The sequence below is a fragment of the Falco naumanni genome, chromosome 12, assembly GCF_017639655.2.
Source record: "Falco naumanni isolate bFalNau1 chromosome 12, bFalNau1.pat, whole genome shotgun sequence".
In the NCBI taxonomy this organism is placed as follows: domain Eukaryota; kingdom Metazoa; phylum Chordata; class Aves; order Falconiformes; family Falconidae; genus Falco; species Falco naumanni.
The window spans coordinates 27,794,731-27,815,243 of NC_054065.1; the positions used below are offsets into that span (position 1 = coordinate 27,794,731).

General features: G+C 44.4%; 1 protein-coding gene across 1 annotated transcript; it reads right to left on the bottom strand.

Moving 5' to 3' along the window:
* Window positions 1–274: 274 nt before the first annotated feature.
* On the bottom strand, window positions 275–20,227 carry ACBD3 (acyl-CoA binding domain containing 3). The gene is made up of 8 exons (XM_040611977.1): window positions 19,943–20,227; window positions 12,294–12,435; window positions 11,106–11,246; window positions 10,204–10,362; window positions 8,014–8,188; window positions 4,596–4,788; window positions 3,321–3,605; window positions 275–2,440 (listed from the first exon to the last, which is right to left on the bottom strand). The coding sequence occupies exons 1-8, from the start codon at window positions 20,199–20,201 to the stop codon at window positions 2,229–2,231; spliced, it is 1,566 nt and encodes a 521-aa protein (XP_040467911.1). The 5' UTR covers window positions 20,202–20,227; the 3' UTR covers window positions 275–2,228.
* Between the last annotated feature and the right edge of the window lie 286 nt (window positions 20,228–20,513).

Consider the following 20,513-nt stretch of genomic DNA (forward strand, 5'->3'; position numbering starts at 1 on the left):
CATCCAACCCTTTCAAAAACCAAAGTGATTACGCTGTTCAAGCTGGGCTCTTCTAATGTTGACAGATGGCCTCATCAAGCAAGATAGTGACACGTCTCATGCAGAGCCTTTGGCCCAAGCGATTTGGCTGCTAAGACCACACTGTTAACATGGCACTGGATTTTTAAAAATCACAGGGAAGAGGACAAGCTTATCTTAACTCAATAGCCATACTTAACTCAATAGCCATATGCAGCAATGCCAAGGTTTCCAGATCAATAAAAAGCCAACAGCGTTACAGATAAATGTATTTTAATTAGGATTAAATACTATCTCAAGGTATCTTGAAATCGCACTTGTACTGTACTAACCAACAGCCAGAGGCAATAAAAAAAAAAAGTCTGAAAACGTAAAAGTTCTAACATCCAACACATGACAGTAAGTGCTGCCATTTAAAGCGACAAACACCACTCCCAAGAACAGATATTCTTAGAGAAAAAAGTTATAACATTTTTGTATGGACAAAAAAAATTTAAATTGAAGACCAGAAGAAATATATTAGTGCCTGCCTTTTTAAAAGTTTTTGTTTTTTGTTTTTTTGGGTTTTTTTTACATTAAATACAGTTTTCTTTAAAAGCAAGGTACTTTCTAAATTCATGGTTTATATACTGTATGTACACAAGAGCAGAACATTGTACAGTGTTTTTGGATAAAGCAGCACTAACTAGCTATAAGCTGGTATGGTGTTGCTGAACCAAACGATGACAAGTTAAACACTCTAGGAGAAGTATCTATCTCCATGGTTGGTATGAGAAAAGTAAAGTATTATGTATGTACAAACTGATTATTCAAACAAATCCCACGAACTTAGTATCATCTGCCATGGAACTGTACACACTGCAGCTAATCAATGGGAGTCTTACTGCAAGAACTGATCTGAGACACCCAAAGTAACCGTTTTCTTTTAGTTACCAAGTTTCTTTTCAGTTACCCATGCAGAGAGCACTTGTGCAAGCCATCACTGCCAACACCTCACCCCTGGGGCGCAGGGCTCCAAGGACAGCAGGTTCCTTCTGCAGCCTCAAGTCAGGTAGCCACCTGCATTTTTCCACAATACAAAATATGAAATGCCCCAACCAAACCATATGAAACTGAGATTAAAGCTACATTATTAAGTATCTGTATGTGCACTCTGCCTTTCTGCAGACATTTACAGATTAAAGCAGAAAGTTTGCACCCACGGATCACCAGCTCAGACTAAAATGGACTGGCAGTGATTTCCATAATTAGTGCAACATTAATTCCTATACTTTATCGAAGTGACTTACTGTTCTTCAGATGCACAATGTGCTTATTCAGGTTTTACAAAAACAGACAAACCAGAACATGGTACAGAAAACTGTTTTCAGGTTTGTAGTTAGTTTGTTGTTTTCTTTTGGTTTGGTTTTTTGTTTTTTTTTTTTAAAGTCTACCCCATTAAAAACCCACCAAACTTAGAAATTGTTTGTGCCCTGGTTCAAAGTCAATTGCCTCAAAAAATGACTTTCTCTATTCTAGGGTTAGCAGCAGGGCAGAGAGATTAAGGTTCTTCTTGTTACGTATATTATAAATTGTCACTCAGTTTACATCTTCAGGAGAGGTTATTTGCTGTACTTTCAGGATGCTGTTCATCCCTGTCTTAGCCACTACACTGATTCAAGGAACCGAATGTTTCTTCTTTGATGAGGACAGAAGCGAGACAACTTGTTTCTAAACTGCATCAACTTAAAAGTTTCAAGTTTTAATGGTGTAAAAATCTGACATTCAATTACAGTTAAGAGAAACTTGCTACACAGCAAACTGCATCCAAATCTACCAGTTATTGATGGGACCTTTAAATTAACCGTTAACAAGTTATTCAAAGCATCCAGACCTGGAAACATCAGATCACCCAGCCAGTGAGCCAGCAACTCCCTCCCCCTTTTTCATGAGGCTGTAACAAATGCAACTGATGTGACCTTAGCATTGGAGCCAATGACTTCCATTGGTTAACTTCAATACCCAAAAGGGCTAGGGAGATCCTGTGTTAAGCCCAATGCAATATGCATTAGTGTCATGGAGCAGGAAGATCCCAGTGTCTACTTGTTAAAGTTCACACAAACCATACAGATACAGACAGGATAAAACACAGACTCAAAAGGATCCATTATGCTTGAAGAAAATTCCAAATAAAATGACATCTTCTGCACAGCCCAGACACAGCCACGCCTTTATCTAGTATAATAAACTCTGTAGTAAACTGTTTTTGACCTCCATAGAGAGTAGGAGTTGTCAAATTTAAGAAGATAAACTCCTCTCCCTGGGTACTGGTGGCTGCCAGCATACACTTCTTCGTGACAGTCTCGTCTGTACACAGGCACTATTTCATCTAGCTGAGGCTTGTTGGCATTCTTTTTGGCTTTTTCTTCACTGCTAGTATTTTCTGCAAGAAAAAAAAAAAGTGTCCGTTAACATGGGTGGATGCTTTACAAGAGAAAGTCAGACTGATCTGTAGCGGACAAGGCGCTCTTTGTTAGTTTAAAAATCAGATGGGTTGAAGGAGCTCATACCAAAGCTGTGGCTAAAGCATTCAAAAGCAGGAGGAACAGTAAGCACGCTCACTTTACCATGAATTTTACAGTTCGATATTGATATTGACAACTCACCACACCCATCTTCCCAGCACAGCTGGGTCAGTTTGTAGAGATGCCAAGCTCTAGTGTTCAATAAGACATGACCCCACGCTGACTGCTCCCAACTACTGAGTAGTAACACCCTCCAGAAGGCTGCTGCTTCCTATGTCAGAGCAGTTTGTACGCAAATCACATGCTCATTTCAAAACGTATTTTCTCTGGTGGTATGCTAGACTCCCCCATAGGTAAAGCTGTGACTCGTGCCCTGGCCACTATCAGGAATTATTCTTTTAAGCTGTTTTGCTGAAGCCTCAAGGAAACTTCCTCCCTAGAAAAAGTTGATGAACAGCAGGGCAGGATTTTTCTTAACGCTTTCAGTGTGCAGATCCATTATGCTCCATTACGGCACAGTTTCAATCTAGCTTGCTGATTTGAATGAGAGGGCACACGAAGCAGTAACTAAAACTTTGGAAAAGGATTTCCCCACCCTCAAATGCTTTAACCTATCTATGACCAAATCAGGTGACTGAAGTTCATTTCAGAATTGCACTTCCTATCCAAAATTAAAGGCCAGATTTCAGCTAGATGGAAGCTGGGGGAACTAGGAAGTTACACGAGACAATCAGTTGGGTCTTCCCCCCCATGGCAAGCTCTGAAGGATTGGCGGTTCACATAAACAAGCACGCTTACCTTCTTCTTCATCCTCATCATCACTGGATTCGCTGACATGCACACTGACTGCAGTATTAGGGGAGTCTGTCCATTCAAAATACACCCCAAAACCAATGTCATAATTGTCTGTAGCAAACTCCCAAAAGAGGTAAGACCCCTCTTCGTGGGTTGGTACTCTAACTGTAACTACTTCTCCTCGGCCCACTGTGATCACAGAGTCTGCATCCTGCCGGATTTTTTCCTTGAAGTCTTTTATCTGGGGTCGTGTCCACATCGATGGGGCAGCTATCACCGGAACAGAATCTGGAGAGAGGGGAAGAAATACTCTGGTTAAGCCTTGTTTCAGTTACTGATGCTGCATACTTAAGTGTGCCTTAGGGGCACTTGAGGGCCACAAGCATCCAAGTAGCTTCCAAGTAATTATTTGGTTTGGTTTGGTTTTCACAGTTGAAACTTGCATGAGTTTAGATCTAACACTGCACACATAAGTCCTACCAGTTTGCCCATCTGTTATATTTAAGCCAACAGCGCTTACACAGAAAACATGGGGTTACACTGCACAAAACCCTTCACTGAAAACATCTTTAATGTGACAGAACCAGAAGTTGTGGACTTGTCTAGAAATTACCAGATACTGACTAAATAACTGAACACCTCGCTACACAGACAGGGACTGCGCTGGTGTCAGTTCCGTACTGGGATCCAAGCAAGTCTTTTGAGGACTGCTGATTATGGACGAAAGTATAGAGGCAACACCAGAAATACCAGTGATGAGAGTGCTGCTGGGAAGCTACTTTCCCTGCTCTGCTTCTACAGCTTCCTAGAAGCTGTTTGAGGAAGGCAGGGGTGGGAAATGGGAGGGGACAGCAGTCCAGATTGCACACAGGACCAGGCTAAGCCACTGGTAGGGCAGTATTCCGAGACAGAAAGAAGGATGTAGCTTTATTTTAATCCGCAAGGCTAAATTTTTGATCTGAGTTCAAATAAGATTGCACATATTTCTGCACCAAAGAGCTTCCTGCCAGAACTTTTACACTCCTTTCCTTCAAGTCAAGAGTGAAAGGATGTTCTGGATCCTGTCCACTTTGCCTGAAATGCTTCTGCTGCTTTCTCTTTCCCTGCCCACAAAGCTGGGTTTTGCCTGTGCAATATTGTTCTCCCTTGAGAAAAACTGGACCGAGGAATTAAACCTAGCTCTTCCATAGCCCAGTGAAGCCAAGCAAAGAGCCATAGTGAACCCAGAAAAGGCTTGCACCCATTTATTTTTTAATTAGTGAGTCTAGCTAGTCCTACCTTTTGGTCCATTCTCCAGTGCTTCTTCCAAAGCCTCTGGATCCAGCTCTTTTTCAGGGCTGTCTGCATGTGCACTGGCCTGCCCATTAATGGATGGGGTGTCCCCTGGGGCAGGCGCATTCACCTTTGATGCAGTAGTCAGGGGTGTCCCTGTTGCTGCCACAACCGTCTCCTGCTGTTTTTGTAAGGCTGCCTAAAATGACAGAAATTAAATCAAGTAACACCAAAACCTCCCCAAGATGTCTCCCTCTTCCAGCAGAGGGTATAAAGACATTTTAAAGACAAAAATACCTCCCCCTGCACCCCACAAAGAGGGCTGACATAAAAGACCAGACGCAGCACACACTAACCAGTGAGAATTACATGTACGTCGTATCAGGGGAGTGAAGTCACTTTGTTCTAGGCTGGTAGATACAAGCTGAACAAAAAGATTCAACTTCCAAGTTAATTAGGGCACACACAAACGCCTGCACTTAACTACAGAAGTTCTGCATTCCAGTAATTCCTATAACACTCCCTTCAAAATTGAAAGTGATGACTTGTTTGCTGGTTTTTACCAGTGGGCTGAAAGGGTTCCAATCTGAGCTCATCCAGGTCTAAGAAGAGCTGGAAGTATTTAAGGTTTAACAACTACTCGCCAATTTGTGAGTTAATCTGCTCAATGGGGCTCTCTATCAAAGCAGGAAGCATGAAGAGCTACGAGGACTGTGAGTGGTCTGGAAGAAGAGTCGTTAAAGCTCAGAGGTGCTGCTTTTAGAACATGACTTACATTGAAACTCTTTAGATAGAATTTACCATGCTGTCCCTGTGCAAAGGATTAAATATACCTAAAATGAAATTATACAAGGCAACAAACATCCTTTTGGATTTGAGCAGGCTGCATTACTCCTTTACCTTCAAGGCTTAACTAGGGGCAGGGGGATATCAGTACAGATTAAGTACGCTTTCTTGTTGGGACAGAGAAAGAGGTGTAAGTGACAGTACCATTCTTTAAAGAGTAACCTAATAAGCACATGATTTTGATGAATGAATGTAATATAGGTATCCCGAAGGAGCATGAAGACAACACAGCCAAACATGAGATTTCAAATTTCAGCAACTGTACAGATGCTGCACAGATCTATTTTCTACTGCTGCCATGCTACACACACCGAGACAACGTAAACTGGCGAGAACTTTTCTAGAAAACTACTGCACACAGCCTTGCCAGAACTAGTTGTAACACAAGCTGATCTGTAAGCAGCCATGACAGAACAGCACTTCTAATTACACTAACAGATCCCAAGGCTGCAGAGTTACAGGCATCCAAAAAAGGATGTGTTCCTCAGAAGTGTTACAGAGGCTACCTGAGTCTTCAGGGAAGTCTGAAGTAGAATCAAGTAACTTTAGCTGTTACATGCTTGTCTTTCATCCTTTCCTCTACAAGAGTTGTTCAAACAGACTTGGAAGATAAGCTTCATTGCCCAGCAGACTTCTTATTTTGTAAGCCACTATAAAGGAAAGGCTGTTTTGCCCAGGTCTTGGAGGGCATCAGTCTTTTGTATGCAGAAAGCAGCCAGCCATGACTGAAAGGAGCCAGTGCTGATAGCACTGAAGAAAACTGGCAGCAGTGTCTCAGTCTCAAGGGGGCAGACACCTCAGTCTCAAGGGGGCAGTTATCAATTACAGAAGGCATCGAGGACATGACTGATGAGGCTATAGCTTTTGCTTACCACTATGACACCAGATCACTGGTACCAAGGTGTCATTAAGCTTAAAGCGCAATTATAACAGGACAGGAAGCCTCTGACTTTCCTACATTACTTCAAATCATGCTTTGGGTTGGAAGGGATCTTTAAAGATTACCTAGTCCAACCCACCTGCCAGGGGCAGGGACACCAGCTTCTCTGGGTAACCTGATTCAGCATCTGAACACTCTCGTAAAAAAAAAAAATTTCTTCCTTATGTCCAACCTAAATCTACACTCAGATTAAAACCATCGCCCCAGATCCTGTCACTACAGGCCCTGGTAAAAAGGTCTTTCTCAGTCTTTCTTTCAAGCCTCCTTTAAGTCTTGAAAGGCTGCAATAGTGTCTCCCCGGAGCCTTCTCTTCTCTGGGCTGAGCAACCCCAATGCTCTCAGCCCTTCTTTCACAGGAGAGGTGCTCCAACTCTCTGACCATTTTTGCAGCCCTCCTCAGATCAGCTCTAACAGGTCCAGGGTCTTTCTTGCACTGGGGACCCTAGAGCTGGACACAGGGCTCCAGGTGGGGTCTGATGAGAGCTGAGAGGGAGAAGCACCTCTCTCCCTCAGTCTTCTGACCACACTTTTTATGCAGCCCGGGATATGGTTGGCCTTCTGGGCTGCAAGAGCCCATTGCCAGCTCATAGCCAGTTTTTCATCCACCAGTGTCCCCAAGTCCATCTCTGCAGGGCTGCTCACAGTCCATTCATCCCCCAGTCTGTACTGGTACCAGGTGCAGGAGCTTGCACTTGGCCTCGCTGAACTTCATGATATTCACATGGATTCCTTCCTTGGACAGTTCTTTGGAGGTGTCAGCCTTGTCAAAATACAAATGACTTAATGCGAAATTAGTTCCTGAATTTTAAGTCTTTAGCTCAAGAACAACAGACCTCAGGCTGGCAGTTATAGGCCATTCAAGATTCAGGTCCTGCCCAGAGAAGTCAGATGCACTGGTGTCTGAAGTCTGGCTTACATGTGTTTAAGACATTCTTAAACTTTAAAATAGCTCGAGATGTGAATACAGCACATTTGCCAGATACGCAAAATTCACCTAAAGTAGCCTTCCAAGCCCAGGCACAAAACCTTTGCAAAGAAGTCACATCCTACTGCCACCCATTGCTACCAGCAATACAAAAGTCTATCCTCCCACCCAAATCACAAGCAGGAGACTTAATTAGCCAGTGATATCAGACAATAGATGTAAAAGGAGAGAGAAGTCAGTAATGCTCAAGTTGGCAGGGAGGAGCAATCACCCAGTAGCGCATGTGGCAGTGCACATGCACGTTCAGCTGGAAACCCTGGGCTGACCACAGCCTGCTGGTCCACACAGACCTTCAGGTGTGATCCCTACAGGGAGAGTCACCTGAACAGGTCTGCTCCTGCTCAGATGCCCCACAGAGTTACACACAATCGATGCTGCAGCACAGCACTCCACATCAGGCGTCCAAGAATAATATCGAACAAAGTAATTAGTAAAGGCTGCTTACTACAGTTTTCTTAACTAATGGCTGCCTCGAAAACTACTTGAAAAGGTTAACTAAATGAGCTTTGGTGTTTGAATGTGAAGCAGCATTAGTCACTACAACACTCTCTTGTAGCAATTATCTTTTCAAGGAGGTAACAGCAGGCAAGTTAACACCTCCCAGGGACAGCCTGGGACATAAAAATCTAAGTTTCTCAGCTGGTCAGCCATACCTGTTGCTGTGCAAGCTGGACTTGATACAACTGCTGCATGTATTGTTGATAATGCTGTTCTTGGAGCTGCCGAATTAGGATCTGCTGCTGTTCATAGTTGCCCGGGTACTGCTGGGCTGCATACTGCTGGAACTGGATTGCAGTCTGGGAGTTCAGTGCTGCCATTATCTGTTGCCTAGATCGGTGGGAGGAGAGCATGAAGATTACAAGCAGCTGATGATGCTGGGGGAATCCTGTACTTAAGTGATTTAAATGGCCTCAAAGACAGTTAATTCAATTCCTGGGAAAACCAATTAAAACAAATCTACATAATAGAGCACAGCCCAGAGGTCATGCCAATGTAAATTTTGCCAAGAAGATATGCTGGGAATATCAAGAAGGAAGCAACAATTTTTACTCCACATTTGAAAACATCAAATGTTAAAATAATAATTAAAAAAATACCTCTTACATAATTCTCAATCCGTAGTCTGACAAAGACATAGTGCTACAAAAACACACGACTAAATTTCTCAAGCAAGGCAAAACCCCCACATTTGGTTCTTCCAGAGAACATGTAGAAGCCATTCTTCTAGCAGCCCTTCTACAAATGCTGGTAAGAACAATCCTGCTGTGATACAACACACCAATGCATTTTGGTAAACCTAAGAAGAACACACCACATTACTATCTTAATTTCCCAGGAGTATGCAAACAAATATGAAAAGCATGACTGACTGTGGCCTAATTCAGGAACGAAAAAAAGATGCTGCCAAATAGGGCATCTGCGCCTCCAATAAACTGAACTGGTGAAACTGCAGGAGGAACATTACATGGGTTACTTACACACAGGCTCAGTTTTTCTCCTCTCTACAAAAGGCTAACGAACTACACAGTAAAATTATCAGCTAGATCCAGGGTCTGTCTCACATATGTCCATAATGACTAGCTATCTTCCGAGGAAGAAAGTAGTATCACAAACACGCAGGTTTCTTTCCTTCCCCAAAAAATCATCCTCTAAAAGCTCCAGTATTAGGACTGGTTCAATATCCTAAAGGGCAAAATTTACTACTCTTCAGCAAACTATGACCAGTTTAGATACACTTGGCCTGTATGTATGTATGTATCCACATTCTCTTTCTGTCTAAGCTCTTTCTCTTTGTAACCTGCTACAACCACTTAATACACAACTGCTATTAATGAAAAAAAAACAACCTCTTAACTTCAAGGCATGCCACACTTCTTGTTACTTAGTGCTGTGCAACATTTTTTATTGTATTCTCTGTTCATTTACGTCTGTATTTTACACTTCTCTGGCTCTCACCACGTTAAACAAACAGTAAAATTTGTGGATTAATTATTTGCTCCTTAAAACCACTACATAGCAAGTGCAGGATCTACTTCAGAGACACCTCCTGTGAAGACATTTTTATTATGGAAAACGGTTGCTGATGGATATGGAACAGCTTTGGTGATTTACTATTCTCTTAAACACATGTGCAAAGCCAGATCCATGTTTTCTCCATCTGAATGTGATGGGAACAATGAAAAACAACTAGAGCTGTATATTCTAAGGAAACAATTTACTTCAGGCTACAAACAGAGATTAAGTGTATTTGAACACAAATTGTGTATTTCTTTTAAAAAGGTGGTAAGATCCAGTGATTGTCAGCATACAAATGAGAGCTACACTTCCAAGAAAGGGAGCACCTTTAAGGAGGTAGTGTTAAGACTACCATGTTAGAAAATTTCAGCCATGCATTCAAAACACCCCACTGAAGTGCCCTTATCCTTTTTGCAAGGCTCCGCCTCCTGTGAAGGGATAGAAACTTTCAAGTGACAGTTCAAACAACGCTTCCCGCTGGACATTTCACTCTGCTCGGTTGAGCGCAGCATTAATCATTTAAGAAGCGGAGCCGCAAGTCTTCAGGAGGTGCAACTCTTGAACCCAAAAGCCTCCAGAGCTTCTCTTTAAAGAAAACTTCTCTGGCACTTTCATCTGAGAAGGCTGCATACAGTAACACAACAGGATAATTACTCTCTGCAAACTGACCCCCCCTTAACTAAAGGATGCAAATGTCACTGCCAGACTTGAGCGCTCTGAACTTCAGGCATTCAATTCTAGCATTAACTGTTTAATCAGTTAGATACAATTGCCTCAATTTTAAGGCAGCTATTTTCTTTGAAGCGTTGTTTGTTTCAGCTACTCACTTCTGTTGTTCCATCCGAAGTCGCTCCTCTTCTATTCTCCTCCTCTCTTCTTCTTCCCTTCTCAGTCTTTCCTCTTCTTCTCGTCTACGTTTTTCTTCTTCTTTTTGTAAACGCTCACGCTCCTCTTCTTCACGTCGCCTTCGTTCTTCCTCTTCTCTTCTGCAACATCCACTCAGTAAGCTATTTCAGCATTCCTACAATCCTAGGATGAGTTATTTTTAACATGCTGCAACCTGCCTTTTGCCTGCCCAAAAAGGCTTTTTGTTTGGTATCATCTCCTCCCACTTAAATTGGCCTGGAGAAGCGTCTTACTGGACACAAGAAGAAATCACATTACTTTTTAGTTTTACTGCACTCTGCAGCATGACAAGTAAAAATGATGTATCGTAACTTGATATTCATTTAACCTGTTAGTATACTATCTGTCAGAGAGTGCAACAGAAAAAGTTGCCCGAAAACCTTAAACACATCTTCCAAGCTTTAACATATATTCAGTAATTACATGGATGCTATAGTTTATTAATCACATGATACATAAATAATAGTAGAAGATAGTCTTTCTCAAATTGCTAACCCATACTAGCAGAGCAGTTTAAAACACCTGACAATTTCATGTTCTGAACATGTTTAGTCCACAGACGTATCAGGGCAGACATTTTGTGAAGCAGATGACAGCAGCACCAAAAGCTTAAAACCCCCTTGTATTGTAGGTGTCTTCACCTCAGAAACAATCATTCATTACAGGCAAAGTAAAAACACTTAAAGAGATCATATGGCACCACAGCCACCTAAACTTCAAGCATTTCTCTTCCCAAGACAACTTCAGCCTAAGCTAGCTGTGATACTGCCCATAGGTCGAGTTACACACAATACACTCCAACACCAAAGGACTCAAACATTACCTTTTCTTTTCTTGTTCTTCTTTCTCTATCTTGTGGGAAGTGACATACGTTGAAAACAAGTGGCAGCACCTATTCAGGAGCTTCACAAATTCTGTCATAGCTTTCTGCTTTGACATGTTTCCAAGGGCAGCCCATTCCTTCCTGAGAGAGAAATCAGCTGAAATAACAGAAGACTCAACTCTTTTCAAGTCAGTAGTGAACTCTGATAACCCATCTAAAAAAAAAAAAAAAGCTGGGTGCACAGGGACCAAACTTTATCATATGCAGTTTCAGAGAGCCAACAACTTCTTCCCAAAGACAGGACAGTGCTCTCGCCTGCCTGCACCAGAACAACTCTTTCAAACAGGCATAATTAAGTGCTTATAGGAAGTCTCATACATACCATCAACCCTACTTAAAATTCTGAACTACATCCAGAAACTTCCCAGCTACAGATGAACCTGAATTATTTTTCACCCTTCTTTCACTAAAGTTTGTGGGAAAATACGCATACATTTTCCTGGATGAACAAACACTGTAACAACGATCGATTCTAGTGCTTCAGTTAGTTGAATGGAACAGCCTGGCTCCTCCTAAAGGAAAGCTACATCCATCTGGGCAAAAGCAGTGCGCTGGGTCCGGCTCCAAGAAGCCAGTGCTGTGTCGCACATGGCCTTCACACTAGAAATAGCAACAACGAACATCTGAAGTGCAGCCTGAACTGCAAGCAATACAAGAGACAAGCCTGAGACTGCCCAGATGTCAAAAATTCAATCAAGAGTTTGCATGCATCAGGTATCTGGTATCAGAAGTTATCTGGAGCATTAGCAAAAGCTATGGCTACTGCTGCTACCACCGGCAAAGGGCTTTGCCCGCTGTAACCTTGGCGTGGAGTTTGGATGAAATGCGGGCCTGCACACTGACACACAGCTAACTGAGTCTTAAACTACTACGAGAAACTGGACTGTTAGCACAGCAGAGCAGCTTTTCCTAATGGGGCTGGCCAAAACCCAACAACCTTCTGTTAGCTCCTTCACTGAACTGTGACTCAGATTTCTACGGTGTATTTGAAGAGGCCACTCTCACTTTCCACTACCATACACATGTGTCGAGGCAACCCACATACTTGTCTCATTGGGGAAATTGGATGATGTTATCTTCAGACAGGAAAAGCAGAGTTAAGACCAGTAAGAGCACCAGCCCTTTTACCTTCTATCGTTCCCCAGCACATCAAAGAATCCAACTTCAGGGCAAGTGTCAGGGTTGTAAGGTCCCAGCAGAACCTGCTTGTGCAGTGCCACAAGTTTGAGTTTTTCTTCATATGTTGGATGAAAGGCCTTGCCATCTTTTTCTGCAGAAAAAAATTTTCAGTGTTGCGATTAATTAAGCTAAAGATAGCAAAGAACATTTTGTATAACCACTACCATGACTTCCTCTGTAAAAAAAAAAAAAAAAAGAATAAGTCACAAAAGGTTAGACAAATTGTCAGTTCTATTAAAATATAGATCTGTCCAGAAGCAGCACATCTACTTCAGCTGCTAAAACTTAATTGTGTTTTTCATCATACCATCTATATTCAACCTCAGCTAATAAGTTGTGACATATTTATGTTAATTGGTTGAACATTATACCATATGGATCTGTATCTCACAAATATTTAAAAACCTTAACTTGATTTCAAATGTGTCTGCCAAGTCTATTGTAGTGTGGATAGGAAGGAATTTCCACAAAGAAAGATGTGATGTTAACTTTATAGATTGCTCTCCTTTCATGCTCTCCACATCAATGAAAGCGGAACAAGCAAGGTTTAGGGCAAGGAAAACTGCAGAGAAGAAAAAAAATAGATCAGAATTATGGGAGTTTTCCTTGAGGGAACATGATTGCTGCACTTTGCCAAGGCAGCTGGAATAACCCCTCACAATGAAAAGTCTCAGAGGTGACCCCATCAGCACCAACACGTGCAGAAGGCTCTGGCCATGTGACACAAGCAACAGAAGCCTGAACATAATCAGAATTCCAACAACTCCACACCAACACCTCCTGAAGTGGTCCTGGTAATATCCCACCACACTTACTGGCAAGACGACTTGCCTTGACTTAAAACGATGTACGAATGAGTCAGCTAGGACTTACCTCAGTACATTTAAACTGTCAAAACGAATTAAGCAACAGGCACTGCTATTGAAAATTACACTGCTCATTAAGAAAAGACCTTTTTCTTGAACAGGAGAATAAATAAAAAAGCATCATCTCCTTTTGGAAGGCTGAAACGACTATTGTTTACCTCTGGTAATAGCTTCCTCATTCCACATGACTGTACTCTAACTGCTCTCCATGTGTCAGGAACTGCAGGCACAGCTGCCACTGGTTCCCAGCTCTCTTTCGGAGCAAGCTGTTTACAGCCCCAGTCTGAGCAGTCCGATTCACACCCAAATTTTAGAGCTGACATTTACAGATTGCAAAATTGCTCAACTGATGCTTGTGAACAGAGTTATTAACAGGAAAAGCAGCAAATCTCAGAACAAAGGAGTAGGGGAAATACCACTACTATGGCTTACTGAAAAACTCCGAGCGAATGCTTCTGAAAATTGGAAACAACCCCTGAGGAAAAGTGTTTGCAGGTCACAGCAAAAAGCTCTATTTTTGACAGAGTAAGTTCAGTATGTTACTGAACTGACTCAGTTAAAACATCACAAGGAACCACTATGTGCATGCCATTTGTTTTAAAGCCAGAATCAAAGAATTAGGAAGGTAAACATTTAATTGTTTATTATCCATTCCTAGAGGTCCACTCCACTCTTCCAGAATCTCAAGTATTTGCTCTTCTCCCAATATCACACAACCTTACAACAAGAAGCAGCAGACAAACTGAAACATAGGAAACTCCACCTATGCTTAAGAGGGGGCTTGCTTTTTTTTTTTCTTAAACTGTGAGAGTGATTAAGCACTGGAACAGGATGCACAGAGAGGTTTGGAAGTCTCCATCCTTGGAGATATCCAAAACCCAGACAGAGTCCTGAGAAGCCTGGTCCACACAGGAGGGTTAAACTTGATTCCCAGAAGTCGCTTCCCACCCCAAGTCTGTGATCCTTAAGAGCTGCAGATCACCGCGTCCTGGTAAGCTCTGTCCCTGGGTCTCAGAGCTCCTGCTCTCAGGCCACCCAGAGTCCTTTGGCTTCTCCTCATTTCTTTCACACTTCACATTTAACTCAGAATTTGCATATTGGGTAGCAAGCACTTCCATTAAACAGCACACACTTGGAAATCATACTTAATATTCTGGGGCAGCGTGCTTAAAAGCAAGTTGATTGATAAGGGTACCACACAGATTTTGCCAGGCTTCCAAGCAAAGTACTCTTCTCAAAGGGGTCCCTACAGCATGGTTTGCCTTGTACAAGCTGTGTACCGACAGCTGTTTGTCAGAGCCCCCAGCCATTTGCTGTACTAGGCTGCTACCTAGGCAAGCCAACAGCATCAGCACTCGAACACACTTCTGAAGAGGGTTAAAGGGGAAAAAAAAAAGCTGTTTCCCATGCTATACACAGCACATCTGCATTTTCACAAAACAGAGAAGTCAGACCTCAAGCGCTAACTGTCACGGGAAACCAAAAATCTGTGTTTACAAATAACGGTGACCCAAGGGAAGAAAAACAAACAAGCTAGATAAGAGAGGAAAACAGACAGATGAGAAAAATATGAGACAGGCATTCAGTGACTTGTAGATAATACAGATTAGAAGCAAGCTCTCAGAAAAATATTTGGAGCCAGTCAAGAGAACAAAGTTGTATACTAGCTATTTTTCAGTTGAATTATTCAGCATGAACCACGCTGTATAATTATCCCAAAAATTTGGAAGTGTTGTTAAACTGAACCAGAGGACCTGAAGCCATGTGCAGAATCAAATATGCCAAAAAAGAGCATTAATGAGTCCAGACAAGTAGAAGTGCCAGATTTATTCAAGCATCCGTGAACGTACCATTTAAGTACCTATTACACACATGTCTAATACAGCTGTCAAGAGGCTGAAGAACACCAAAGAGCTCTAGGGAACACATTGAGAAATCCAAAGGATGGGCACAGGAGTAGTACAGCAACTATAAAACCCTCCCTATGCCACTGGTACGCCTGGCCCAACAGGGCCAAAGAAAGGCTCAGCTTTCTTACAGATGAGAAGACTTCTTCCCCGATAATACTGCCAATCATCATTCACCCAAAATGGCAATTTCTGTAGTCAACTGAACTCTGCGCTTAAGTGGCAGCCACGAACAGACCGAACTCTACAAGCAGAGGTTTAGGGAATGGTGCCATGAACGAGGCAGGCTATGGACCTACGATGCTTTAGGCATTCTGCAGCAAGCACCCATATACACACATGTACTTCACTAATGACATGAAGTAGCTCACCCAGAGCAGAGCAAGACTGGCTCCCACTCTTTGCAAGCTCAGGCCTTGATGTGTGCCATGAAACCACACTGCATTGTCACCCCTGAAAGGGCAATTCCCATCCCCACAACAGCTATCCTGTTACGGCAGCTCTCCTTAACAGCAGCTGCTTGCTCTGCTTGCTCCCCACAAAACTGAGATCCATGGAGGGCAACTCAGCTGAATACTCCAGAAAACCAGTACTCAAAACACTAATGACCCTCCTTGCACTACAGGTAATCAACCGTGTGCTTGAAGCCCACAGTTTTTGTTGACATGCAAACAGAACAGAAAGTTGAAAAGCAGGTAACAGAGGCTTATGGCACTATGTGGCATTGTGCACCATTGACATGAATTGGTATAAAACTGCAAATTTAAGACTCAAGTGAGTTTAAGAAATAGGCTTAAGAGACTGCATCATACAAGATACTGTTACTCCTATGTAACACCAGATTTTTTCTCCCTGTAAGAGCAGCTTTCCACTTCAACTTCACTTACTGCACTCTCTCTAAATGCCCAGTTCCCACGGGATAGCATTCAGTCCAATTATCTAGAAGAAGCTAGAAAATAGTTTGTGAAGCGCGTTGTTTCACCTTGTAGCTTTTAAAAGCAGAAGTCACGTATGTTAACGGCATTCATTTGCAAAATTTTAATAAGCAAAGCTAAAACTGAGAAGCACAAGAACTGAATCGCTGCCTGCTGATCCCAGTACACGCTCTTACGCTCCTAATTCTCCTCTGCTGGAGATGTTGAAGTTACCAACCAGCCCTTCCAATTAAACATGATCAAAGCTCAACTTCACATCAAACATAGATGTTAGAGAGGTTTTCATATTCCTGAAAACAAGAGCCTATTTAACTTACAAATAACAATCATGCCATCAAATTAGCCCTCAAAAAAAAAAAAAGAAGTCAAACAATTAAGTTAGAATGATGTATTGCTGATAGTGAAGATGCATTCTTGTTGGGATAAGAGGAAAAACTTGGAGCAGTCAAAGTTAGACTACTTAACATACCAGGAGAGCTTTTACATACCAAACCGATATGGTTTGTATACCGTCCACTCAGATGTGCCACACTGCAAATCACTTCAGACAACGCATGAACACACCTGGGACTGTCATATATTGAAGGGTGGGTACAATGGTATTTTGATGACAGGATGTGGAGAACCATAAAGCCAGGCTGATACTGGAAGCGATCTGCTGGCAGAGCTATGCAAGCCACCCCCTTAGCAGGATGCAGCTTCCACCCTGCACAAGTTACCCTCACTGGGGTAGCCAGTACCAGCTCAACATGCACAATAAATTGTCAGAGACACTTCTACGCTGCCAGCTGCCCCAGGGCACACCATTACGGACTGTCCGAAACAAACATACCCATTTCAGCAATGTGACTGTGTTCTCCACTGTACACTGGATCCAGCACAGCACAGCAGCTTCTGAATGGCAACCACAACGCTGGTTGACCTGAACTAGGCTTAACAGAGGAGTAAGTGAAAGGGTGTGTATTGCAAGGAAGGCTCCCATTTCTCAGGGAAAAATAGACCGGAACACTATTAACCATCCACTTTCTATGCCCCTGTTATTCTAAAAAGCTTTCTTCACAAGCCATTATGGATGCTAAAAAAAGCTAGTGCACGTCCTCTGCACAGCCTAAGGCCTCGCAGTTGAAGTGACCCAGGGTCATGCATTTTAGATCTGCTTGTCTTCATCAGAGAAAGACTAAAGTAGCTTTTGAGACTCTTAATATCCTAGCCCAGTTTCAGTTGTGTTTTTCACATTGTTTATACGCACTCCCACCCTGTCCTGTCTTCCAGCAACCCTGCTACATGCAAAATGCCACCACAGACAAGTGTTAGCAGTCATCGTAATAAGCAGATCCGAAGTATTCTGATCAGATTCAGCTCTTCTAGGAAGAAAGCACATCACGCATTAAAACCAGACAACTCAGTCTGCACACTGAAGCAGAAAGGAAGCTGCGTAACTAGCGAATGCTGCTTAGCCTTTGACCTCGCACAGGGACTCCTCTAATATCCTGACCCGAGCTCCTTCCACCCATCACACTGATACCGTCCTTCTCCCAAACAAGCGCTGCCCCGAGTCACGTGTTTGTTCCATGGTAGCTGTGTGAGTAGGTAACATCATACACCAAGGCACGGATATCAACTAGCTTTAAGACAGATAACATTTTCCAAAAGACACCCTCATCTCCAAGTCAGTATAGTTTTTAGAGAAATTATCAGGAACAGGATCTCAGCACTGACCTATTAACATGGGTCAACCTTCAGATACCTCATATGTTGCTTCTTGAAGTAACAGAGGAATCTGTATTTGTTCCTTGGCACCTACAAGGCTGCAAAACATGCATGCCCACTCCCACAGTTGTTTTGACAGTGGATGCATGAAAATAATTTGGAAACAAGATCAATTATTTTCAGAGCCATACAGATATAGAATCAGCTGGCAGAATCAGTAATCCAAGTATTACAAGCTCCTGTAACTCACCATCACATCTATAAATAGAAATCTTCACATTACGGCACTTTCAGCAAAAAACTAAAGATGAAAGTATGGGCAATGACTTCATTTGACTTATTCCAGCCATAAGGATAGAGGAACAAGGTCTTCATTTGAAAAGGCTGACAACTCTATGCAATGGAGAAAAATTTCCTTTTATGAGCAAAACCATGCGTTAGAAGAAATCGCAGAAAGTTAAAAAAAAAAAGAGCAGCAGTAAGTTGAAACGTGGAGATTAAGCTTTCATTAAAAGGAAAGCAACAAAACCCCCACCATTTAGACAACACAAGGAACTGGAACCTAGACACAAGTAACACTCCACTGACTTTTCATGATCCAAGCAGAGATGAAGGTAGAACATAAATTTCATGAAAACAAGAGATATAACAGACATAGATTAGCAACAGTCTAGATAAGCCCATTCACACTGTGTAATTTTTACACTGTAAATACAGGTTTCAGTAGATTATTAAATCCAAGACCACAGTCAACTAAGATAAAGAACTTGCTACTGCAGATGTATTTCTTTCTGCACCACATTTTAAGAACAAATGCTCATTAAACCAAACCAGAACTCTTTCAAGTAGCTTGTTATACAGAAAGGAGAAAGAGAGAGAAGAGACAGCTTCCACAACCTGACACCTGGTTGCATCAGCTTCTGACACAGGGGAAAAAAAAAAAAAAGAAAAAAAAAAAAGATCAAGACCCTTATGATCCCTTATGGTTCTTGCACTTAAAAAATCTCTGCATGTTAGCATGCTAACAGAAAAACTGCTTTGTGGACAGGCATCGTAACAGGGTCAAAGAAGCAAGGCTTAAGAAAACTGCTTAGAGCCTTACATACTCCTAACAATGATCAGGGTGCAGGTCAGCCAAACTGAAGAAAACAGACAACTCTGTCCTTCTAGCACAGTTTCCACCTGCCAGTATGCTCGCCCTCAGAAGAGGCAGCCTTCCTGGGGGAGGGGAGCTGTCATCTATCAACTGCTTGCCACAAGACTGACCTTTCCAAGTAGAGTTGGATCTTCCCTAGCACAGGCACGTTGCTAGACACCCCACATTAAGCAGCAGCCGAAAATTAAGCAGCAGCCACCTGGAAGCCAGCAGAGCCACACATCGCTGCAAGGTGCTCAAACACAACATAGTGCTACAACGAGCACAGCTCTTCCTCCGCAAACCACAGTCGATTTCCTCCTCTTGAGGAAAGCCAGTGTGGCAAGGTACCTCCAGCTTCCTACGGAAGCAAACCTGGCTACAGGGGATTCCCAAGACAAACGCTGCAGGTCCACGCCCTGGGTATTTGATGGCTCCCTCGCACAGCTGCCAGCTGGAGTCGTGACGGCACACGGAGCGGCAAAGCCAGACTTGAAGTTCGCATCCTGTGGAGACGGCACGACACCTCCCGCCAGCATCCCGGCTGGCAGCTGACTCCACGACACCCAAGCAGCGCACTCCTCGCCCACATTGGCAAGGTTTTTTCTTCACACGCCACAAACGAGGGTTTTAAATTTTTTGCTCCGTTTTTAGGTCGGGTGGTGCAAACCCTCGGAAACGCCTTCCCGGCCCCGCGGAGCGGGCACAGGGCGGCCCGGGGCTGCCTCCCGGCTCTTCGCCCGACGCCCCGCCTCGGCTCACCGCTCGCCCCAGGGCCAGCGCATCCCCACAGGCCACCCCGACCGCCGGGACACGATGCTCAGCCCTGCTCGCCGCCGCGCCCGGCACGCCGAGCCCCGGAGCCGCGCCGGCACTGCCCCCCGCAGCTCTCGGGGGACCCGGGGCACAGGTGGAGCCCCGCAGCCCGGCTCGGCGGACAGGCGACCGGTGCCACCGCCCAGGGCGTCCCGGGAGGCGGCGGATCCCGCCTCGCCACCCCGGTGCCGGCGGGAGGTGTGCGGCCCACGTCGCCGGGCGGCCTCACCTTTGAAGAAGCGGAGCGCCAGGCCGTACAGCTCCTCCAGCGCGAAGCCCCAGCGCCGCTCCAGGCTCAGCGCCGCCTCCTCCGCCGCCTCGCCGCCGACCTCCGCCTGGCCCGGGGAGCCGGGGCCCGCTCGGCCCCGCCCCGCCGCGGGCTCCCCCTGCCCCAGCCGCGCTTCGCAGTGCGGCACCTCGGCGTTAGGGCTCAGCGTCAGCCCGTCCACCGAGACCTCGAGCCGGTCGGAGCTCAGCACTACCGCCATCCTCCACCGCCTCCCGCCCGCCCTCCGCCTCCTGCTCCGCTGCGGCGGCCACGTCCCGACTTCCTGTCCCCTCCGACCCGGAACTTCCGGCCCCGCCCGCGGCACGCCCACCCCTCGCCGACGGCCGCCCCGAGGCCCCGCCCCTTCGCCAGCCGCCTGAGGCGAGCGGTGGAGCCGTGGGCTCTGTTGGCTTGGTGGTGGCCCCGGCCCGGCCCCTCCTCGGGGCGGCGGCGGTTCCGGCTCCTCCTCGGGCCGGCGCCGCTGTCGGGCTGGAGCAGGCCGGGGCGGCCAGGCCTGGCAGCGGGAGGCTCC